The following is a 26671-nucleotide window of genomic DNA, read 5'->3' on the forward strand; positions in this document are numbered from 1 at the left end:
AAGGATACAGCAGCACCAAAAGGTAGTCAAAATGAGCTACAGTACAGTATAGAAAATCGTAAACCCCCAAATGAAGTTGGCAGAGAAGAATAAATCAAACCCCCTAAATCAGCTGGTAGATATGAAGAATACATCGACACCCTAAAAGTTGCTGAAAGAAGAACACATCAAACGCCCTAAATCAGCTAGAAAGAAAACATCGACACCCTGAAAGTAGCTTGTAGAGAATAACGTATCAGCCCTCCAAACGCAGCTGCTACAGTAGCTACCAGTGGCGGTGGAGAAGAAAATAGGGCTCCCTCACTCACAAGCCCCGTGTTGTTAGCGACGACGGATGGCTTAAACCCGTACGAGGTGGATCACAGAACTAATCTGACCCCAAAGGAGCTGGCAAATGAAGGTGGTTGCTATTGGTAACATCTACGGTGAATGACAAGCAGATGAGTAGAGACACAAACACCAGCACGTCTCAGGAGCGAGACAAGCCCGGGCTTGTGAACAGGCCTTTGGGATGGAGGTGTGAAATGACCCAGGGATGTAAAAAGGGAGAAGAGACAAGACAACATAGTGTATATGATTTCAAAGACCTGAGAAAATGCCTTATAAATCTGTATGTGTGGAGAGTCAGCAGAATGCTCACCAGCTATCTGTCACTGCATCCATTCAGCTGAAAAGACATTTCCCTGCTAGACAAGCTTTCATATGAATTCAGGGGGAAAACAATTCTTCTGTCTACGCACCAACTCCCTGTTTGACACTGGTGGTTCTGTCATAGAGGCATATTCCAAAGCGTTTTGCAGAGTGAAGCAAACAGCAGCACAAACAGCAGCTTAAATCCCCATCTCACCTCCGGAATGGGACGGGGGTCCACACAACAGCACCACTCCCTGTCCTTCACGGACCAGCACTGAGCTTCTTCTGTGCGTCTTGAAGTTCTGCAGGACTGGGGGAAAAGGCGAGAAAGAAAATATCCTAGTGAGACCTATGACATTTCTACTTAGGCTGGAATGTAAACAATAGGCCTGGATTCAGTCGACTTTGTCCTTGACTATGATCGTCAATACACTATAGGGCTTCATTTTCAACACAAGCACAATTTCATTTTGAACTTACCAAGCTGTGTGTTTGAAGAAAATGGCTATTTGACAACATAAAATGACCAACAAAACTACATAAAACATTTTTGACCCAATACTAGCATTTTAATCCCTATTTTTCTGTGCCACTTTATTAATTGTATTTGAATAGCTACAGTTCAGCATGTTTTATTGACATACTGTACTAAAGATATCCAGTAAAAACATACAATGTATATTTAAATACAGCAAATGCTCAACATGTCTATTTCAATAAATGCAAAAAAACCTGATTCATCAGGACCACACATGAACACATATTTTTATGATCTAAGCACTTCAAACATCACAAATGAATTGCTGTCGCCACACAGTCTCCCGCTGCAGTCCTCAAGGATGTGGTTTAAAAATCCCTAAGTAAGATGTAATGTTGGATCATGCTATACGCATTCATTTTAATGATCCCTCGATCAATACGCATACTCTCTCTCTCTCTCTCTCTCCCTCTCTCTCTCTCCTCTCTGGCTTTGAATGGAATAGGATCTTATGTAGAGATAATTCTATTAGATAACAGAATATAATGACTAATCACATGTCCCCATAGCAACAAATTGGTATTATGCTAATCACTGTCAGAGCATACTATTTTCAAGAATGCATTATATTTATGAATTGATTTATTGCTGTTATTATTATTTCAAATGTGCGGTGAAATGATTTACATAATATCTGAGTGCTATCACACTCTCCAAAGATTGTCTGAATCAGAGATGATTTCTGACATATTTAAATTCACCAGATGAAGAAATGAAAATCTTTTACTTTGTCAGATCCGAAATCAGTCTGGTAATTACTAGCTTTATCCTGAAGTCCACTTAAGCTTAAATAAGAATCCACAATTCTATGATTAAACACTGTCTGACTGCTAGGAAAATAAGAAAATGAACCTTTCTATATAACAATTTAGGGTGATTGAGATGGAGATGCCATATTGGATTAAACATACTATTAGCAAAGAGCATTGAGAGAGAAACAGCGGAGGCTTTTTTCAGTCGAGAGCCCTTCCAGTACGCAGAAAAGGGTTTTTTAAGTGTAAGTCACACATGACCGACTTTAATGGCTCCAGCGGTTATCAGGCCTCATCTGTGCGTTTTTTTTTCATCGCTATCACCTGCAAAGGCATTACAAAGCAATTCCAAAATGGTTTAGAAATCCAAATTACCTTTTTATTGAAACTAATTTATGTTTGACCATTGATGGGAAACAATAACAAGATGGTACAGTTTCCCATATCCCCCCTCTGCTACATTTCAGTTGTGCATTCCTGTAGAGGTAATTTTGAATATGCAATAGACTTCGCAGATGAGCTTTCAAAAGAGTCTCAGAGGAGAGGGACTGGAATAAATACATTCCAATCAGAAAGTGCTCAAAGCCCCGACTACAGCCAGAAAACTTGTGTTCGAATGAGAAATAATAGCCGGCCTTTGAGATGAAAAGAGAAAGGACTGTAAACAGATAAATTAGTTTTGAGTGGAATCTGAAGCTGTGTGTAACATTTTGAGAAATGAAAAGGGAAAACAAAATAACGTGGAGTGGAGTGTCGCTTCACTCTCTCATCTTTCTTGATATTTCTTCAAAGAGAATTCCATTTCTTTGTTTGGCAATATTACTATTAGGGGTGATGTTGTCATAAAGCCATGAAGTGTATATATATTTTTTTAGGTGCAGGTACAGTACTCTTTTGTTCTGTCCCGGTCAGTAAAAATGATGTCTTGCAGGCTAGATGGGCAGCACGAACATGACAAGACGCCATGTAGAAGGACAGTATGGTTTTTCCTGAAGGGTTGGCATCTTTTGCTGAATAAAGAGAAACAGGAAGACCGATGACATCAGTATGGAGCAGGGGCCCCCAATCTTATTTGATGGATTAAGGATTATAGTGTCTGATTTAACTAATTCAATAATCAGAGTCTTCAGTAAAGACCTTAATAGGTACAATCGGGTGTCTTTGAGCTGGGCCAGTACAAAAACCTACACCGGCCCGTTTTGGATAAGATTGAACACCCCTGGCATAGAAAATGAGACCATGCATTTAAAATGCACATGTTTTCACCAATTTGGTTAATTAACCGTAATTAACCTCGCCCTGTAATACAGTCCATACTGTTATGTCACCTCAAGCAGGGTAGCAGGCATAAAGCTTTTCTTTCAGGGCAAATCGATGCTAAATCTGCAGCACTAAGGCCAGCCTCCCTTTGAAACAAGATTGCTGATTAGTTCTGCTTCAGGAATGGATTTAAATGGAAAATTACCAGGCTCACTGATTTATGAAGAGTACTATAAGGTCAGCTAATAAATGTCATATTGGCGATGCGACAAGTCTATTAAGGGGTAGGCTTTAATTATTTCTTAAAACATAAATCTCTCTTTAACCCTGAAACACACTTTTGCTAATAGCAATTTTAAACTCTTTAGCACTATTAGGGGAAAAAATGTGATTCAGCAATTGAGAGCCCATTTATGTGCATATACCTCAGCAATGAAACCTTTTCTTCAGGGATCTCTAAAACTAAATAGTAAACAGAGGTGTAGTCCAAGGTTCAGAAAGTAAAAGTCCTGCCATATGTTTCTTACACCGATCAACTCACCCAGCGGATTTTACTAATTAGTTCCGCCTCCTGGCTGTAGAATTATGCTATTTAGCAAATCCAGGTGGTCAGAATAAAATACTGTGGAGGACTTTTACTTTCTGAACCTGGTATTTTACACCTCTGATAATAAAACATGTAGGACTTATTCTACTGCCATTGCGGATAATTCATTTTTATAGTTTTTTCTTCTTCTACCTCCCAGAAATACACCGTAATACAGTGGATACAGTCGTCCCATGAAAATTTGAATAACCTGGCTTATATTTATTGGATTCATTTAATGTTCATTATATTTAATAGAAGTGCTATACTTTAACTCATTTAAGAGGCACTTGATTTTAGTTCCATTTTCTCAATACTTTTGATGAGGTACTGTATCAACCGGTGGTTTGGAAATAGATTTTTATTACGCCTTACAAAAATAAAGGAAAAGTTTTCAGTCGCCGGCGTAACACACAAAATGGGTGCTTGTAGCTGAAAATAACAGGGCTTCTGAGGACTGTGGCTCTTTTGTACCCCTCCGCCGCTCTTCCAGTGGAGTGGTCTGGCGTGCTCCACAGCCCGTTTTGATTGCAGCACGGTCTGAATCAATGACTTGCAAATGTCCTGAGCTCGTGGGCTCTCTCTCAGGTGGGCTCTCTAGTCTAGAGGGTCCAATCTTGTTGCCGGTGGAATGGCAACAAAGAGTTTTTGAGTGGCACCGAACCCACTTTCATCAAAACCGGGGGGGACAGGATATCAGATAAAAGGCTGAACGGAGCCAGAGCCCGAAGAACAAAGTGGACAAAAGCATCGCACATCTAAGGTGCTGAATTAATTAAAAACAAAAAGGTATTTTGGAATCATTTTGGGTTTCTGCGCTACAGATAAAAGCAGATGGGACTTCCAAGTAAGCGCACCAGGCCCACTTTGCCGAGAGAGTGGCCCAATCTCAGTGGAAACCCCTCCATAGCCATTCTTTAAAACAAGGACAAGGACACATATTGATGGAGACTGGAAACAGTATGAAAGAAAAGGTAAGATCAATAAAAAGAATAATAAATAAAGCTATATGTCATAAATAATGATTTGTTTGTGAACTGTCAGCGAATACCTAAATCAAGGAAAAAACATTCAGAGAAATGTAAGAGAAAATTATACTTTATCTTGACTCATTTGCATTATTTAAGATTTTGCTTGCAGGAATACAATACAATATTATTTTGACGCACGGCCTGGGAATATAAGAAGCATACATCCATATCAGCAACTGGTGCCAGTTCAAACCCTGTCAATTTTGTGTCTCTGAATGGTTAATCATTCTTGACGTTAATACATTTAGTAAGATAAAGAGTACTTCAATACAAACAAAATAGAAAACAATAAACAACATTAATTTAAGCAAACCAAGCACTCTGTATGGTCATTAGTGGCTTGTCTTTATTTTGAAAAATACAAGTTTGGTTTAATCTGTTCTGAGAACGTGCACCTAATATATAAGGAACTGTATTTCGTAGCTGGCTATATACTAAGTATTAACTTTATGTAGACAGGATATAATTAATTCTCGAGGATCACTTCAGAATGGTGCCCAGTATATAAATTAATATCATTCAATGTTAAGAATGCAATACATTAAATATTTGCTTAATTTAGATGTTAGTTAATATATGACACTGAACAGAACCCCCTCCCCCATCCCAATGAAAGTACATATGCGGTTTCACAAAGAATCCTATAAAAATCCCACTAATTCTAGTCAGAGTTGATTTAATGTGATATTGTACCCATTAACATCCATTATGGTAAACATGATATTTCTGTACTTATAGTGATCCATGTTCACCTTAGCACACCATCACCCCTGCAATATGAGCACTGTAAATGCCACTGCACATTACCATAACTCATATAAACTGTCCCAATACAAAGACAAGTGATTCATTACCTCGGCCCACTGGACTTAATCACGGATATGCTCTCGGAGTCATCTTACGCTGTAAAAGGACGACTGGGTGGCAGATTCTACATTACCCTTTCAAGAGAAAATTATCAAAAATACAGAAAGACTGAAAATACAGCCCATTGATAGTTTCAGCCACTCAGAAACACCATACCAACGCATACATAATAGGCAGAGAAACAATAATAAAACGCCAACAAAAAAAGAATAAATAATACATGCAGCTTAAATACCGTTTTTAGTGCATTTACAATTGAGGGATTTCATGTCGGTTTGATTTAGGATCAAGATGTAAAAGTAAACGTCAAACTGTTTTTCACTTGGGAAACAGCCATATGTTTGCCTTGCCTTTAGTTTTACAAGCCAGCACCGTAAGCGGACGCTCTATGTCCCTGGCAGTGATGCAGGCTCGCACATAATAGCATGGGTTTTCTGAGACGTGGGACTGCTGTAAATGAAATCTTAAGACTGGTGCTATTAATGATGGACAGGTTAAATAAATAACATTCGTATATTACAATGCTTTAATGGCGGCTATATTATGCCAGAGTGGAGCCAAGGGAGCAAGTTTCAGTTTATGAGATTCAATAAATGAGATTTCAAAGGAAAGCTACTGAACTTCAGGATTGCTCAGATGACAGAGTAGTGCATAAGTAGTGTACTTATACAAGTAGTATATATATCAATATTCAAGTATCTGAAAGACTACATTAAATAATTGGGCCCAATGTGACTTTTTTTTAGAACCCTACAAGATTAATCAGCATGAGAAAGCTCCATAAAGACTATGTAGTACCACTGAAATGACAAAATAACAGCTAGCTATGTAGCCAATGTGAATGTTTGATTAACGACTCTAATGGGCATCTTCTGGACAGTGCATTTACTTTGGTTTCTTATTTCTTAAAACAGTGGGTTTTCATAATAATCGTTTAATTGTAAGAGAATATGTGATTTAACATGCTATTGTATCACATTTCATAAGAGGATACGCAGCTATTTTGCATCTGTTCTATCCGAGTTTAAAGGTCTGTGTGGGTGCTCTCAACATTTGTCTGAACTAAACAGCTCTATGTACAGAGCTCCAATGATATTTGGAAATTTTCTAGATTGCGTAAACCCTTGGTGCCTTGTTCCAAAACCAGGAAACACTTTCTTGGCTTTTGTTGTTCTGCAGTCTGAAGTGAATCCCTAAGGATGGAATGTTCCAGAGTCTCTGAGCTTAAAATGTTGTTTTATCCGCAGTTCTATCTGCATGCTAAAGATGAAAATGTATATACAGAACGATATATAGCTGCATTTGTTTGTATTAGTTTGTATTAGTGAACAAATTTCTGACAGTGCTTTCTGACACGTCAACTTCTTGGTTGCACTAGTTTTCTCTCTTTTTTATTAACTGCAGGAAATAGATGCTTGCTACATACTGCACTCTGATTGTCTGTCAATAATTGTGTGTACTTTGATAGTACTTTTATATGAAAACACATTTGAAACGACAATAACAACAACAATAATAATAATAATAATAATAATAACAAAATAATGTATATTCCAGGAAATAATCCATATATCTGCCAAAATGACCCTTTAACTATGGACATAGAAGAATGATAAAAATGGTCATAGCAAAAGTGCACACACTGGCAAATTGATGGGTACTACAAGCCCTATTCTGATAGTAATACACCTTCCATTATTCCACACCCCTCTAGCAATTGCATAAACCGAACGCTGGGACCACAATGCAATAATGCAATAGATTTAGAGTATACAGTACAGCAGACTAATATAAACAGAAAAATTCACAAAATGAGATAAAGCTCTGTCGGTAAAGTCAAAGAACATGGAATGTAGGAAGCCTTATATCACCTCATTTCAGCTCATCAAAAGATTAAACTAGACAGAATACAATGGATGAGAAAATCAATCATATAAGCATTAATGTCCCTCACCATGAAATATGTTTCAGCAAATATACCTAGCAGCTATTTGCAATTCATTAGGCGTGGATACGTGCTGTACACTGGTGGCTTTCCTAAGAGGTACACAACAGCTGGAAGAATTATGTGCCTGTTTTATTTGGGATGGGACGTGGGACTACCGTAACTCCTCTGTCCTTCAAGTTTAAATATGCCAGCAGTTAAAAAGCTTACACCTGGCCACAGAAACCGCAAGAGCAGCAATTCTTTCAGTTTCAAAGAACAGAAGGCAGTAACTGAACTTCACAAAAGCTACAAAAAGCCACATGTGGAGTGCTGGTTTTATGGGTTTGTGGGTAATAAAAGTGTGTGTGTGTGTGTGAGGGGGGGGGGGAGGGGGGGTGTGCACGTGTGAGAGAGAGAGAGAGAGAGAGAGAGAGAGAGAGAATACACACTTACTTTGAGACTGTGATATTTACAGAAGTTACACATAATTTGTATAAAAACTGGAGACGTTGTTTCCTCTGGGATATAAGACAGTGAAATAATGAATGATATAATGGATTAGTTCAAAGCAGATCAGCATAGAAGAGAAAGGTGTGCCTCTATGGAACTATATGAATACATGTATACTGTAAGTAGGAACAAACAGAACAACTACAAATGTGTTGCAGTATCAGTTAGAATAAATTCTGAAAACAAATTTACCACATACAGTACATCTATAGATGGCAAATAAATGAATTGGTGCACAAGTGATATAAGATACAGTATTAATACTTCACATACTGTGTGCTCAGATATGACCATTTCTAATTTGCTAGGTAAATCTTCTTTTAAATAATGTTGTTAGATTACATCATGGATATGAAGATAAATATGTTTGTGAAATAAAATGTGAAGTGAAATGTTTTCAGAGCAAACATTATAGCAGATAATAATATAGTAGTATATAATAATATAATAATATAGATATAGTAGACAATAACATAAAGGAATGCTTTCATCTGGAATTGTCCTACAAGCCGTCTGGAAGCCAGGGTGTTCTTTGTGTTGATCCAATAAAATTACCTTGTCGAGTCATGTGTCAATATTACCTCATCTTCAAGGTGACAAACTACTTTAATAACATTTTAAGAGACAGCCCAGACATTCTGGGAAACGTGTAAGGAGGGGGAGATCATAATAAGAATTTTGTGCACTGGTTATGAATATCAAAGAGATATCAAATGTATTATTTAGCTAATGAAATGGCATTATAAGATATTTGGTGAAGGAATTATTTGTTAAAGGTAGTGAATAATGTTTAATATAATGGCTCTGTTCTTTACATGCACTAAATGGATTTGCACTACAATCAAACATATGAACAAAAAACGTAATCTCTGGTCCAATAAAGTAGCGTAACTGAATCTGGCAAGACATACACACGCACACACATCCACGCGCACACACACAAACACATATGGACATACACAAACCCAAAGACACATGGATAAGATAAAGGTTAAATGATGGGATGTTCAAACTCTTAAATTCTTCAGCATTATACAATATACATGACAAAAACGCTGCAAAAAATGTCATACATGGTGAAACACAAAACTGGCCTGGGTTCAATCCAGAGCAAATGCATCATGACTGACATTACACATTGGAGGGTTAAGGGAAAAGAATGGTTGTGCAGCTGCCAACGCCATTCATTATTTAGCTGCACGTTCTGACGCTAGCATTCCTAGGCCCTGTCAATTCATCATTAGTTCTGCACTTCTTTTGTGTTGAGATGGAAATCAAGAGCAAGAAAGAAAGAAAACTTTGATTCTAAATTGTCTTCAAACTACTAGATGTAGGAAACATTTGCTCATGCAAGTAGAAGACCAAATCCCAATAAAATACACAGAATAAAAACTGAAAGTGTGTATGTTTTACAGTGATGTACAAAAATGTAGCGTTACTGTGCCTGACATTATGATTTGTCCACTAACAAAAAATATACTGAAAGAAACACTATGCACATCTATGCTGTCAGCTACACCATCACACACCATGCACAAAACTCAGAGCAAGTAAAGGGGATTATGGGTAATATTTTCAGATTGACGATATCACAAACGTGTCTGATGTTACATTGACTGAAGTTACAGATTTCATCCCCTGCCCTGCTGACGAGAGCCAATCTTATGGCTCATTTTAACTGGCCATCGACTGTGGACAGCACACCCATCCCAGCCCATGCCTCCTAATTCCTAATAGCGCAGGAGGTTGTGGTGATTCACCCAGCAGAAAATGCGCAGGCTCCTATCCATCAGATGCAGTTCATGACTCGGACACCAACCCTTGCTCACAAGAGCATCATTCGTGGCCTGCATTCAATTTACACTAAGAGCAGTGTTATGAGATCATCTGGACATCAGCCATCCTCCAGCATATAAGCTAACCCTGAGGGTTCCCCTTCCCATTTACACTCCGCTAATGCTTATCCCTGTTATATCCTTTTCACCCACGCCCACACACACACACACACACACACACAAAGAACTGCATCAGTGGTCAACCTCTAACAGCATTAGCCTACATTGCATATGCCATTTGGAAGACATGTTTTATGTTTTTTTGTCAGATTCAGCTGGTGTTCACATGCAACAGAAAGAGGGTGGAAAAAGTAGGCTAATATTTAACCCTGCCAGAGGGTGGTTAAGGAATAATACAATACTGTATATACTATATACAATATACTACATAACTAGTGAACTTGTGATGACTTGTGCTAAATTGATGAAAACTTTATTTGAGGCCAGCAGCCAATCAGCACTCCTCCGAATCAAACAACAATAAAAAATGCATATTTATACATAAATATATATATATATATATATATATATATATATATACAGTGCATCCGGAAAGTATTCACAGCGCTTCACTTTTCCCACATTTTGTTATGTTAATAAATAAATAAATTCATTTTTTTTCCTCAAAATTCTACACACAACACCCCGTAATGACAACATGAAAGAAGTTTTTTTTAAATGTTTTGCATGTACATAAGTATTCACAGCCTTTGCTCAATACTTTGTTGATGCACCTTTGGCAGCAATTTCAGCCTCAAGTCTTTTTGAATATGATGCCACAAGCTTGGCACACCTATCTTTGGGCAGTTCCGCCCATTCCTCTTTGCAGCACCTCTCAAGCTCCATCAGGTTGGATGGGGAGCGTCGGTGCGCAGCCATTTTCAGATCTCTCCAGAGATGTTCAATCGGATTCAAGTCTGGGCTCTGGCTGGGCCACTCAAGGACATTCACAGAGTTGTCCTGAAGCCACTCCTTTGATATCTTGGCTGTGTGCTTAGGGTCGTTGTCCTGCTGAAAGATGAACCGTCGCCCCAGTCTGAGGTCAAGAGCGCTCTGGAGCAGGTTTTCATCCAGGATGTCTCTGTACATTGCTGCATTCATCTTTCCCTCAATCCTGACTAGTCTCCCAGTTCCTGCCGCTGAAAAACATCCCCACAGCATGATGCTGCCACCACCATGCTTCACTGTAGGGATGGTATTAGCCAGGTGATGAGCGGTGCCTGGTTTCCTCCAAACATGACGCCTGGCATTCACGCCAAAGAGTTCAATCTTTGTCTCATCAGACCAGAGAATTTTGTTTCTCATGGTCTGAGAGTCCTTCAGGTGCCTTTTGGCAAACTCCACGCGGGCTGCCATGTGCCTTTTACTAAGGAGTGGCTGTCTGGCCACTCTACCATACAGGCCTGATTGGTGGATTGCTGCAGAGATGGTTGTCCTTCTGGAAGGTTCTCCTCTCTCCACAGAGGAACACTGGAGCTCTGACAGAGTGACCATCGGGTTCTTGGTCACCTCCCTGACTAAGGCCCTTCTCCCCCGATTGCTCAGTTTAGACAGGCGGCCAGCTCTAGGAAGAGTCCTGGTGGTTCCGAACTTCTTCCATTTACGGATGATGGAGGCCACTTTGCTCATTGGGACCTTCAAAGCAGCAGAAATTTTTCTGTACCCTTCCCCAGATTTGTGCCTCGAGACAATCCTGTCTTGGAGGTCTACAGATAATTCCTTTGACTTCCTGCTTGGTTTGTGCTCCGACATGCACTGTCAACTGTGGAACCTTATATAGACAGGTGTGTGCCTTTCCAAATCATGTCCAATCAACTGAATTTAACACAGGTGGACTCCAATTAAGCTGGAGAAACATCTCAAGGTTGATCAGTGGAAACAGGATGCACCTGAGCTCAATTTTGAGCTTCATGGCAAAGGCTGTGAATACTTATGTACATGTGATTTCTTAGTTTTTTATTTTTAATAAATTAGCAAAAATCTCCCAAAAAAAATTATTCACATTGTCATTATGGGGTATTGTGTGTAGAATTTGGAGGAAAAAAATGAATTTAATCAATTTTGGAATAAGGCTGTAACATAACAAAATGTGGAAAAAGTGAAGCGCTGTGAATACTTTCCGGATGCACTGTATATACTTCAATCTGCAAAAATGTGTTGAAAAGCTACAATTCTCGTCGAGCTGAAGGACACACAGTCACATTTCTATTAAACAAACCCAGAGTGAAATAGGGGTGGGATCTACCAATCAACCAATGCAAACCAAAGCACTGCTTCAATTCTCAGTAACTTGGACTGCCAACGCCATACAGCCAATCGGAGAGTTACGTAACATTGCAGTTATTTCGCTGACACTATTATCCAAAGTGACTTACAGATGATTAGACTAAGCAGGGGCCAATCCCGCCCTGGAGCGATGTGGGGTTAATGTGCCCTTGCTCAAGGGCCCAACAGCTGATCATATTGTGGCTACCATGGGGCTCCAGCCACCAACCTTCCCAATTAGTCAGGCACCTTGGCTATAGGCTGTCCTCTGAACAACAGAGGCTGAGGTCCATTGAAAAATAGATCCTTTAGAATTCCGTAGACACCTTATCACATTTGTAAACCAATCAGAGCTGGAGGTATCCTATGGAGAATGTGGCCAGTCAAGCTACAAACCTTCTGCTATTTTGGCTCTGTGGAGAAAGAAGTTAGAATGGACAGGAAAGTTTTAGGAATATATATTGCGTCCAGGAAGCGCTGGATAGAAACCAGTGAAGAGGATCAAAATTCATCAGGAACGGACAGCTTTCCGATGAGGAGGTAAATTATCGGGACAGAATCGACCCGTTTCAGGATAAGTACTTCTATACAATATATAGGGACGCTTTGGATAAAAGCGTCAGCTAAATAACATGTACTATATAGGGGAGGCTGAGTACAGTTGTAACACTTTTTGCTTTTTGCATTACCACACAAAAACCTCAGCCTCTTACATCTTCTTACTAATGTCTGCATGTAATTTCACATTTTGAGTCTGCGATGTATGTTGTATAAATTACTTATGTTTGAGTGACATGAGTGTGAGCATTCCATAACAACATGTTTATGTCTACTTTAGTGTACGGCAGGACACTGAGCTTCAGCAGCTCAGGAGGCCTGAGAGCCAACACGGCGTCAGCCTCAGGAGGCCTCCATCTTCTACCAACATGAAGCAGAGGAAGCAAAGCAAAGCCAAGCAATGCAGGCCACAACAGGCCACAGGAACTGTGAATACTGCAAGGCCAGAGGGCAGGGTACAACAAAAAGTGCAGACGGTGCAAAGACTCGCAGGTGTCTCTGCCTGCTTTGGCTTGGTTTGTTGATTAAGCTTGAACATACACTCACGAAGCACTTTATTAGGAAGATTATTTCTTTATTACACCTACTTATTCATGCGATTATCTAATCAGTCAATTGCGTGGCAGCAGTGCAATGCATACAATCATGTAGATACGGGTCAGAAGCTTCAGTTAATGTTCACATCAACCATCAGAATGGGAAGAAATGTGATCTAAGTCACTTTGACCATGGAAGGATTGTTGGTGGCAGACAGGGTGTTTTGAATATCTCAGAGGCTGCTGATCACCTGGGATTTTCATGCACGACAGTCTCTGGAGTTTGCAGAGAATAGTGCGAAAAAAATAAACAAACCAGGGAGCAGCAGTTCTGCAGGCAAAAACACCTTGTTAATGAGAGAGGTCCAAGGAGAATGGCCAGACTGGTCAAAGCTGACAGGAAGTTGACAGTAATGTACGTAAATAACCACACATTACAACAGTGGTACAAAGAAGAGCATCCCTGAACACACAATGCCTCAAACCTCTTAAATGGATAGGCTACAGCAGCAGAAGACCAATAAGTCTAAAAAAGAAGCACAAAAAGAAATAAATACCTAATAATAAGTGCTCGCTGAGCGTAGTTTGATGCTTGGCACAGTTTTGCGTCCTGCTCACAGTTAGATAAATATGTTATGCTTTCTGTGATGTGTGGTATTGTTACTTACTTCTTTTCACATGCCAAGACCTTGGTGTGACAGAAACTTGAATAAGAAGCCTTGGGGCATAGTATGTGTTGACTGTGTGTTATAAAATACAAGAATCTCACTTATTTTCTCATTTATTTTCTTTTTGGGTCTTTCATTGCAGTTCACACACACACATATACAGTAGTACAATGAAATTACTGTTTTATAGTTTGTTCATGTAGCTGAGACGGTTTTGAAAATATGAGCCATGGTATGGTGAAGGTAAAGGTAGACTAAAGTTAAAACCAAGAGAACGGCAAATCAGCCAAAATATGCTTATTGTAGGTCTCCAATTGCTTCAGTGCTAAAGGAGCACTGTCATGAGCACTGTCATTTCAGTTCAGATTATTTGGATTAAATGCTTAAATTATGTGTGCAGGCATTTTTAAAATCACTGTCAGTGTGCTCTTTCCTAAATATGGGGCAAAACTTCTCAGGGCTTGAATCTCCAGCCTGTGTTTCCCAGAAGGTAACGGGCGCTCAAACTCCACCCTTCAACACAGAGACTGGTTTATGGGGCGGCCACCCATCCAGGCAATCACATGACACTCCCACAAAAATATGGTAATGTTAGCATACAAATATCACAGAACCTAACTTGAGCCTGGGCGATATGCCGATTTTGACGAAGAAATACAACCATAGAGTTTTGAACAGGAATTTACAGAGGAATAATTGTGTGTCACTGCCCCTCCTAGTTAAACACTTTAAACACAAAAAAAAGGAATTGCATGTTAACTACAAAATATTCAATGTTAAAGTTATTTCCAATACAACAAATGGCAGGGTTTTCAAAAGCAGTGCAATGAAGTTAGCCGAAATAAAATAAATAAATATATAAAAAAATAAATAACAGTAAAACTTCTTGTTCTTATCTTTTTCATTATACAGAAAGTTGAAGGTCAAAACTCCAAAAGAATTACCACGAAACACAGATCATAACAGTTCATAAAATGAAAGTCTTAGTTTTAATATGCATCACTTAGAAGAGGTGGCATTGATCAATAGTTATAAATAAAGAGCAACCATGGTGAAATAACATATTTCATAATCCATTCAACCTTCAGATATTGTGAATATGCTATTGATTTAGCTAAAATGTCTTGTATGTCTTTCTGGAGAGTGAAAGTTATATAACACCAGTTTCACTGTAAGTTCCACCACTTCCACCACTTAAGGGAAATATTTTCCACAGCCATAAAAGATTTCCTTTCACTGATAAAAGTCAGATAAATAATCAAACAGAAATGTTGCCTATGGCGAGTCGATACATCTACAGCCAATCACTGGGCCTGAATGGTTCGACTGGAGCTGTATTATTGACCATCTATTGACTGTGCATGCCAAGTCTATTTATAAGGATACAATTTACATCAATCTTATTCAGCCCTATAACAGCACATTAAATGGGATATGGTATAATGCTATTTTTGGTTTAATTGGTCCTGTAGGACCCACAACTTCAAAAACAAGGTGACACACACCATCTCTGTCAATAAGTTCAAAGAAATCAGTGCCAGTGATAAAGGCTCAGATTTTCACTCCAGATATAGATTTTCTATGCATGGTTCACCCATGTAAGACACAAATAAAGACAAGTTCATTTTACATACTGGGAACATTGTGCGTCTTGCTTTTTTAAAGCCTGATATGAAATGCTTAAGCATTGTCTATTAGCAGAAAATGAATAGATTTCTTTGCATGCTGCTGAAAACACCGCACAAGTCTTCAGTTTATATATCAAATTAGAGGATACACACTCCAATAATATCCGGTGCCCTTTAAATTATTCTCTTGAACCTGTGCCATTCAATCATCTTCTGAAGTTAATTAAGCTATACCAAGAGTAATAAAGAAGATGGATGGCAGGCGGTCACTGGCGCGTGCCCTCTCCATGTGACAGGGGGGGGAAGCTGGTAAGGTCAGACACCAGCAATTGATGGAACTGTCAATGCGTCCTCATACAGGCCCGGTGGTTCCCCAGTGGAACAGGGCCCTTTCCGGCCTGGTACTGCCAGGCCTCAGGGACAAAACAACAAGGCGCGGAGAGATAGGGCGGCCTTGTTCCGAGAGTGCCAATCAGGATTCAATCTGCAAGGTGGCCCATCGCTCATTCGCTGCCGATGCCATCATTTTAAACAACCGACCAATCGAGGGCAAGGCCCTCCCCGCCCCCCAGTTTCATACAGTGGAAGCTTAAGAATTATGGTCTTGTAAAAGCTGAAAAAATGAGTCATATAGACTGGCAGGGTTTTGCTATGACAGACACGTTCCTCATAACCCCACCATCTCTATTAGCAGCAGAGTGGGGGACGGTGTCAAACACTATCCAGAGTAGGAAGGCTTCAGCAGGGAGAGGCTGTGTCTCAGCACAAAACCAGGTGCGGGCATGCTATTACATAATATTTTCCACTTTCCCTTTTCATAACTACCAGCATTTACCTTTGATTATAAACCAAAAAAAAGAGAAAGTTCCGGACTTACATGCAAAGGTTAGGCTGGCCTCACGGCTGACAATGGTCCCGAAAGAATTTGAAGCCAGGCATTGGTATGTTCCGGCGTCTTCGTCTTTATTCAGACGGCTGATTCGCAGGTTTCCTCCAGACAGGCTGTAGCGGGCACCTGATTTGGGGGCAATCACTGTGCCATTCAACTTCCACCTATCAAACAGAGCAGAAAAGCCACAAAACGTATTTACAACAAGCAAACAGAGTTTAGCGCTTCAGCCGGGCGAAGCCACAGGTTGCTGGCAGACAGAAGTTTGGTTGTCAGGGAAACCATACAAACTGGGTCTGATGGATGCTGTGGAGAGTCAATTATTTCAAAATAAAAGTAAACAAACAGGTCTGTCTAATCAGTTGGATACCTGCATTATAACAAAAACGGTTTACTTTGACTATTTACCCTCCTGTCCTTGTTTTAATCTATTTTATATAAGCTTATATAAGCTCTTAGTGAAAATTATTAAATGTGAATCTGTAACCATACATACATACATAGACTGATGGATCTACACTCGGTGACCACTTTATTAGGTAGATTTGTACACCAGAAAAGTATCTAATCAGCCAACATTGTGGCTGCAGGTCCATGCATAAAAGCATGTAGACATGGTCAAGTTCAGACCACGGAAGGGTTATTGGTGCCAGAGGGGTGGTTTGAGTATCTCAGAAACTGCTAATCTCCTGCTACTTTCACAACCAACAGTCTCTAGAGTATACAATGGTGCCAAAAAAAAAAAAAAAACAGAGAGCTGCAGTTCTGTGGCTGAGAACGGTCAGAGGTTCAAACACATATATGCAGTGCCAACCACAAAAAAATATTTTTACTTGACAAATTTAGATGTGTCATTTCACATTTCACATGCTTAATGTGCACATTCTCAGCTTTTATTAAAGGGTATTATTATTATACATTGGTTTCACCACATTACAGGATTACAGCACCTTTTTACAAAACGTTTTTTACAGCCCCCTCATTTCAATGTGCCATAATGTCTGAGACAAATGGCTTTGTGGGTGTTTCTGATTAGTTAGGTGTGTTTACATGTTTCCCTAGTGTCGGTATAAGAGAGATTTCAGTATCTCTTCTTGTTTCTAGGCTTTAGATGCCTTTAAACTATGTTATTGGTACAGTATACAGTATATACTCATCATTACACCTACACCCATCACTGATGCATGGACAACCATATCTTAAGCTTGGCCAAGGTAATTACAATTCTGAAATAGAAACACAGACACACACAGACGTAGAGAAAGAGAGAGAGCGAGAATGGGAGAGTATGACAGAATAAACACTGTGACTTTGAAGTCTGTTAAATTAGTCATGCAGCTATTTGCATTTTGCTACCCTCAAATGTCAACACCCACTCACAACTCAAATCAGACTATGAACATAGATACAGCTGAAAACAAGCTCTCTTTACCATCTGAAATTTCTAAGCAGTAAATGATAATCTTATTAATAAATGCTGTAAATGTATTTCACTGAAATATTCAAAAACTCAAATATGAATATTTTGAAAACATTCTAATGAAAATAAATTACCGGGCAAAGCCGTAAAGACGTTCATTCACAGCCTTCATAAACGTCCTTCATGCAAATTAAGCGTAGAGCTCCTCATCACAGGCCCAAATTACAGACTTGTCCTCTCTCCATTGCTGGCCTATTTTATTTTATTTTTGTTGTTGAGCTTTTCCTTTCTATATCCTATCATGTTCCAGGAGTTCAGCATTAACGGAGCAAGTTCTCAGTTTTAAATTCTCTGCAATATGAAATCACCTCACTATGTGATCACCTGTTCATAAATTGCATAAAAAAATAAATAAATACAGGATTACCCACTGCCTCAGAACTACCAGATCATTTCTTTAAGGTGGTACTCTTGTATCAGTCTCTCTCTAAATAGACACCATGATTTAAAGTAGTTTACTCTGCCAGGGAGACAAAGTCATTTGTTTAAACAGTTAGTTGTCTCCCTTCCAATGGCAATTTGGAAAGTTCAATGTTCACCATAATTAATTAAACAAATCAATCTGATGATTAAATCTACAACAAGGAATTCCGGCTAAAGTTTAAATTGTACAAACAAGTGTCCAAAGTCACTGTGACAAATACATTCAAGATACCAACTCTTTTTTATTTATTTATTTTTTTGCCTAAAAACAGATTGCTGTGTGTATTTTGGCACCAGGTAGAAATGGCAAATTATTTATGATGCTGAAAAAGAACAGAATTCCGAAACAACTTGAACAGAAAATGTTTATTGGATCCATGCCAAGGAGTTCTAGTGATGGAACTTTTGTTCAAACTACTTATTTTCCCCTTCCTCTTTGCGAGGTATACGCTTTTACACAGGTGACATTTCGGTAATACCCATGGAGTAAACTGCAGCACTTAAGGTGCCTGGAGGAGAGGGAGAGAGAAGGGTCACGCAGGTAAACCACTACTTTAGTATCAGACATTTTGACCACTGTGTGAAAAGCACACTTGATGAAAACAACTTAGGCAGATGCCATGGATAACCATGGATTCTGCAACTGTTGGAATAAAATATTTGTCATTGCTTGTCAGTACTCAGCCCACTCACCTGAAGGGGACAGTAGAGTGCATAATAATATATTTATTTATTTAGCTGACACTTTTACCCACGGCGACTTACAGTTGACTAGACTAATCAGATGACAAACCCCCCTGGAGCAATGTGGGGTTAAGGGCCTTGCTCAAGGACGCAACAGCTGTCTTAACATGGCTTCACCAGGGCTTGGACCACCAACCTTCCAGGTCTCAGTCTGGGTTCCAGTCATGTACCTTAGCCACAAGGCTACAAGCTGCCCACTGACATAATGCAGTGGGCCTCCTCCATAGCATTAATTGGTCCACTCCGTATTTTGAAGGGGCAAAAAACACTCTCACTCCTCAATGCCAGTCTGTGAGCCAATGAGTGCAACAGCTCGGGACAGAGTCTCATCATCTGGAACTGAGTCTGCCATCTTGGCAAATGCTGCCATGATGTCTTTGACACTGCCTTCCACAGAATGCGGCCTAGTATGGGGCCATCGATCTCGCAATCCACCTCGTCAAGCAGCATAACGCTACGTCTAAATCATTATAGAGCAGCTACTAGACCAAATCGCTTCTTCTTGTGTTCTTAACCTTTATATTCTGTACTAGAAAGCCTGATTATCACGGATGTTAGAGGTGATCAGTGAGGGGGATTATTCATTTATCAAGTCAGGAGACCCTTCAACCCTACCACATCTAAAGCCTTTGTTATAATCATGAGAAAAAATACAAATCAATAATGTTAAGTTCTGGTAGGGCATTGTGGACCTGTAAACCCATAATTTATGTAATGTACAGCTTGTGTAAGCACAAAGCATTTAAATTTTTTCATCAATAATGTCCAACCCCATTAAGATGAACCTAAGGAAAAGGCTTTAAACAGATGAGTAAGCATTATTGAGGAGTTTTAATCATTTTATTGGGAAATGGCCGTTGCAAATCATGATTAGGGCTCGGCTGATTAGGCCTTGGTTATTTCCTCACAGTCAGTGGAATAATTGATTGTCATTATTGGGCCGTTGACTGCTAGATAAATAAGTAATCCGTCAAAAGTTTCTTCAAAACATCTTCTTCTGATTAGTTTGGTCTCAAAGATCAAGATCTTGTAGTGAAAGCAAAGAAGGTTCACTTAAAGGAACACAAGAGGGAAACAAGATCGAGGAAACACAATTAGACCGAACATAAGAACACCATCTCACCTCTCTGCCCCTGCTCTACACCCAAATCGGTTCATCGTTATTAACTGATCTGAGAAAATGCCTGTCAAAAACCACACAAATCCAGGCAAATACCACTACAAAGACATCTGATGTGGGAAATGAGACAGGAACACAGATATTCATTTAAATCTTGCTCACTCATCACTCATTAGTGTGCACTGGATAGGCAAATTATGACTGACAGAATGTGATGACTTCAATTACATTTATATTTGAGAAATTTAACAGACGCTCTTAGTCAAAGTAACTTATAATAGCTTTTGCATACAATCTATTTTTTAGGGCATGATGTTTACATAAGCAGTGCTAGGTTACCTTGCCCAACATACTGTATAGGGCCAGTATCGCAAACACAGATAAAGCTTATTCCTGAACTAAATTGAGTTATGCATGGAGAATCTCAAAATTGCATTTAGTTTAGGACTAGGCTTAATCGGTGTCTGTGAAACCGGCACATATAGATTCACCAGGGAGTCAAACCAAAAAACAGTTACCACACCTGGTCCCTTATGCAACTCACCTCATCTCACCTGTTGAAGCTTTCAGGCAGATCTGCTTGTAATGGGCACCGAAAATTACAGGGCTCTGCCTCCTGCACTGGAAATGTCATCTAACTTGTAATTTCGAGGGCAGTTTTCTCACTTTCTCCGTGGCTTCGTTTGTTTGTAACCCTTGTCCTCTTGTGTGGGTTCCCAGCCTTTAATTAGGCCATTACAGCCAATATATACCAAGAGAGATTTTTCAACAACATATGATTAAAATATAGACTGCCTTCATTTCTGTCCAATAAAGAAAACCAAGGTAATAAAATTAGCTGTTCTGCTGAAATTAGCATTAGCACCATAAAATGTTGTAGATATTAATAGTGAAAATGATTTATTTAGTTTATACTTGCCTCTAATTTATTCATGTTTCCTTTTTGTAAACGGTTCTTGTGATACTACTCATTGCTAAATTTGTCTCAGAAAGAAGTCTTTTTTCAGGTCAGGGCAAGCGAGCTGGGTTATGGATGAAGATAAATTTGGAAGTTAAAAAACATTTGAAACAGAACAGAAAATTGAGACATGAACAGAAATACAATGTCACCTGGCTTTCCTCCTGGGACCTGACATGTTTTTTAATTCTACTTTCTTATGTTCTCGGTATGAAATTAAATAATGTCCCTAAGGGGAAATAAATTAATTTGTATCAATGAAAGTAGATTGCAGGGAATGCTTTCATCATAATTTTTGCCATAATACGGTCAATATTGGAAACTATACTTAACCCTATCCACTTTGTCCCTTTGTGATTGAGTTGTCCAGATCTCAAATTATTGCTGCATTCATATATATATCATACAAAAAATCGTGATGCAATAAACAGCAGAAGGGCGATGCCAGATTGTTAAAAAAATACGTATCAGCTATAATGCTTATCAGTCTCTAATTTGCCATAGGGCCATAAAAGGCCATAAAACTCCAGCCTCCCCCACACCATGCTCACGTTTTACAACCCTGTCCTCGCCACAGACTCAGACAATAAAAGGCACATTCTAACAATCCTTTTCTCTACGTCAAAAAATTATCTTCCAATATGAGAACAAAAATATACAATCCAAAATTTGCATTAATGAAATTTTTATTTTATTTTCTTAGCTCACATATTCCATGTCTGGCCAACATGTATCCGGTTTGGTAGACATATAAGTTTCATACGGCCTGTAGTGTAGTGGCTAAGGTACATGACTGGAACCCGCAAGGTTGGTGGTTTGATCGATCTGCACAGCCATTGGGCCCTTGATCAAGGCCCTAAACCCTGCATTGCTCCAGGGGAGGATTTTCTCCTGCTTAGTCTAATGAACTGTACGTCGCTCTGGATAAGAGTGTCAGCCATTAATATAATGTTTATTTTGCAAATGATTTGGTTAACTATCTTCACATTTTGTTCAATAGAAAAATACGCTTTTCAGATCATTGATATGCCTGGATAAAAAGCTACGTGGTTATTTGCAGAGATTTGGGAACACTCTGGGTGCAGTTTTGGGGAAAGTCATGTGGAATTTGAATGCCTGTTGATATCATTACCATATTTTGTACACAAATTGACATTAAGTTTGTGCACAAATATTTTCATAAAATAAAATAAAAAAAATTAATAATATTTAAAATACATTTTTTTTATTATTCAACCATGTGTGTGCAGTAATGTTTTAATAGATTTTTTAATTGATATTGACAGTTTTATAGGACTAGGTGGAAATTTCCCTCTGGGGGGGGGGGCAAAGTGGAAAGGGTTAAGCTTTCCAGTAAAAACAGCACAATTCTAAATCATGGATCTGTTTATTACTATGTTAGATGGCAGTTTACAAATATCACCACTGGAATCCATGATGAGTCCAGATTTGTGCATTCATCTTGAGCCAAGTCAAGTCAAGTCTCAAGTCTTAGCAGACAATTCTCAAGTCTTTTTTAAAATCTAAGTTTACACTTTTTAAAATACATTTATTAGATTTGTATATTTTAAGAATGGAGCACACAGTATTGCGATTATTGCAGAGTAGAATATAATGGGGCTTTAAATCAGTGAGGTACACTGATGAAATGTACTAATTTATCAAAATGTAAAGACACAGTTCATTCAAATTCTGAAGTAGTGGTCTTTCCTTGTAAGTAGTCACTTGGCGAGTAAGTAGTCACTCTACCATGGTGACAATTTAATATTTCACTGTAACTGAAATAGTGTGAATCGAGTCCAAGACTAATAACTAAATAAATAAATATTAATATTTCAGTTCAAGGCCAACATAACATTTTTAATTCCACTTTAGTTTAATTAGTTTAATGTACAGTATAACTTCTTTTCATGAAGTACAGAAATTCAAGATGAAATGCTTAATATTCCTTTCAAGTACACTACGAGCATAGTTAGCCAAAACCTGAGGGTGTAATCGCAGCAATGTGAAATGTTGTGGCCATCTAATTTGCCGTTTATTTTGCTATTGCTTTTCATTTACCCCGCAGTAATTTAATGGAGAATCTAACTCAAAATGTATATTTTGGTAACTGTTCCACTTTCAGCCTCAAAGCAGTGGGCGGACACATTTGGAATTCCAGGCGCTAGTTCAGTTTATTTTTAAAATGTATTTTTCAAATGCTCAAATGTTACAGGAAAGAATGAGAATGAGACTAAGACCTGCCTTACGCAGATTGCAGTAGTGCATTCCACCTCTAGCACAAATAACAGAGGGAGGCTTACGTACACAGCTTACTCCGAACCTGCTTTTGAGCGGTGCCTTACTTTCCACTATAGCTTATTTTCCTCTACAACAACAAGCCCTAGAGTGCATATGAGAGTGATTCATAGGGAGGACCCCTCCAGTATCCTGCTGTCAATCACGTACAAACCGCCGCCAGCTCCACAGTACAGACCCCCACAATTAGAAGGACGTTACCCCGCGCATCGCCTCATTTCAGCCCGACCTCACTTCCACCCTCATCTCTCCATGCATTTCCAGCCTTATTAAAATTGAATAGCAGGAAGGAGAAAGGTCTATACACTCACATAAGTGCACCACCAGCAGTTCAGGGGTTTTACTTTCGAGCAAAGAACTAAAATAACATTAAATATTTAACTGCGCAATGAACAATATTACTTAGACTATCATGGTCCTTGTTACTGATAGGATGTGAAGAGCCTCTAAATGTTACAAACGATGGGGGAAACTCTGCTCATCAGCTCAACCATTTAAAACTATAAGGCAAGATGTTGCTGTTGAAGGGTTTCAGCTCAAAGCAATTGAATTCATTAAAAATGCAAGGAGCCAGCACGTCTGATGGCGGGAGGGTACAATAGTTTATTGCTTAGAGTCAAAAATCGAATTAATATAAAAAATCTAACATTTTCAAAATTATGTTACTGTTGGATTTATGTTCACTGCAAGTTAATTTTGCTCAGTATTTATATAAGTGCAATGAACTTCACCAATCTCATGTTTTGTTTTTATTTCATTGTAACATTTCTTTTAAATCAGATATATGACTTTTTTTCTCACAATATTATAAAGTTCTCCCAACTGTCTCTCTGCAGACCACAACCGGAGCTCCACCAGCATGCTGTTACAGCAGTATACTGTACTTCCTGCCGTGCTGGACTGAGTCGGAAGATTGCAGGCGTCCAGCAGAGGAATTGCTGGTGCACGGTGGGGCGAGGAAAGCCCTGGTAATCGAGACCCTTCCTCTCTTGGCGACCAGCTGTGTGTTGAGCCAAGTGACTGTGACTCAGTTGACTCTGCAGGTTCATTTCTCAATCATGTTGTGATTCACTGGGAATTTGTGATTTAGGTGGACACCCATGGTGTTTTCATGATTTCAGCCCTAACTTTCAGTCAATGTGTGAAAAAGAATGGAGGATGGCGTGATTTGATGTTATATGAACCAATTATGTTTCCAGATTGTTGCATATTTGGGCACAACATTTCTCTGACTGTGTGGAAGACACAGCACTGGCTGTGCTGATTTCATTAGTATCCACACCTAGTTCACCAAAACAGCATGAGCGTTGTTAAACACATATATTAACTGGTCTGCACGAACAGGCAAACAATGTTCTGGAATGAGTTGAAATGCAAAAAGGTATAATCAAATCCACAGGAGTGAAAATGACTGGCTTGTCAACTAGATGGATGTGCTCCAATGACGACTGTCCAGGAGGTCCTAGGATATGATTACAGATGGCTGAGTTTTGAATGATAGCACAAACAGAAAATGTGTGTTCCTGTTTTGTTTGACGGTAGAAGCCTAAAAATTTGGGGCTGGGCTGAGTATGAATAAAAGTTATGTATCTCAGCAGCAGGATCATCATATAAATATGGGCACAGGAAGACAGGAAGTCTTAGCTCCAGCTAAGGAAGAGCAGCATCATGAAATGTTAATGTTTCAACTGTGATGGGAGAGAATAATATGCAAAAGCAAATATATTTTGTCAGCACTGCAAGCTGAAATCTTGGTGAGAGGAAAGTTCATAGCGATATCCAGGGCACTGCCACTAAACTGTTTGTGTGAAGAAATAGGGGCTAGTAGTAAATTATAACTATTACACATCTGTACTGCATAGTCATCATCCAAAACACCGTTGTTTATACATACCTGGTTTCCTAACGTCAGGTAAAATACTTCAAAATGGCACCTCACAATGCATTATGGATTTTTACTTAGAGCGGCACGAAAGCAACTAATATTACGACGATTTTTATAGACTGCAGTAAATGCAATATGAGTAGTTAGTAATAATGCAACATAAAAGATAATGTGTTTGGATGCTTAGCTGTGCGTTGTTGGGTTTGTGACGGGGATAAAAAACCTCTGGGCTGAGTTACAATACACTTGAATGCTTCTTCCACACAACACTTCTGCAAAAAGGTTTATTTTACTGCAAAACTCATCCTTTCAAAACAGGTTGGTTTCTATTTGTGTAACAGTAAGAATAATACATAAATGAAAAAAGGGTAAGAGAAACAGCAGGTGAAAAAGGGCATTGAATAAAAATAAAAGAGGCTCAAAGAGACCCTTTTCGTGACAAGAGGGAAGGTGTAACGTTGTTGTATGCAGATACTGTGAAACGTAATCACATTCAATATTGCATTATTGCAGAAATTGTGTTTTGTTATTAGACTTTCTCTACTTTCTTTGCTTATTCCAGCCTGGGAAAGGAAGATGGAAACAGGGTAAATTCCTTTGTGATTAAACACAAGGGACTGAGAAAGACCAGAGGAAATTAGTACTGTGTATTCACTTTACTACTGAACATTACAACTGAGTAAATAGATTAGTATGACTGATGCTGAGAACACACGAACGCACGCACGCGCACGCGCACACGCACGCACACACACAGTGAGGGGTGGCGTGATTTAAATCATGATTCAGCAGAGGTATTAGTCAGTCAGTATTTTTACACTGATCAATGAAATAGTTACATATCACAAATCACTGAAGAATTCTTTGCCTCTTGGCTTAAAATGTACACACAAAAATTGAAGTACAATAAGTATGTTTTGTAAGTAAGTACATGTTTATCAAATGGTCCCTCAGAGGTATAATATTGGGCTTAGTGAGACCAGATGTACTGTCTACTGGAAGGTACATTATCACTTCTGAGGGATTATTCCGTAACTCAATATAGTACAGTAACAGCAATAAGCTCTTTGTATTCTTATAAAAACGGTTTTGTACTCTGTTTTCTGTGTGTCTGACTGCTTGATGTTGGAGGACTAAAATACATCTGAAATAATACTGTTATTTTCCCTAAGCTCTAGACATCGACAATGATACTAAGAGAAAAAAAAACAATTACCACATTATGTAGCAGTAAATCAATGAAATCATACGATAGCTGTGCAGGTGTCATCTAAGGAAAG

General features: G+C 39.0%; 1 protein-coding gene across 3 annotated transcripts in view; it reads right to left on the bottom strand.

Moving 5' to 3' along the window:
• Positions 1 to 26671, bottom strand: part of LOC133109704 (contactin-4-like) — a 156060-nt gene that overhangs the window by 77425 nt on the left and 51964 nt on the right. For all 3 annotated transcript variants that reach the window (XM_061219202.1, XM_061219201.1, XM_061219203.1), the window contains exons 4-5: positions 16472 to 16647; positions 848 to 943 (exon numbers count right to left, since the gene is read on the bottom strand). In XM_061219202.1, coding sequence (XP_061075186.1) covers positions 848 to 943; positions 16472 to 16647 — 272 coding nt within the window. The remainder of the gene's footprint in view (positions 1 to 847; positions 944 to 16471; positions 16648 to 26671) is intronic.

This window comes from Conger conger, chromosome 14 (assembly GCF_963514075.1).
Source record: "Conger conger chromosome 14, fConCon1.1, whole genome shotgun sequence".
Classification (NCBI taxonomy): domain Eukaryota; kingdom Metazoa; phylum Chordata; class Actinopteri; order Anguilliformes; family Congridae; genus Conger; species Conger conger.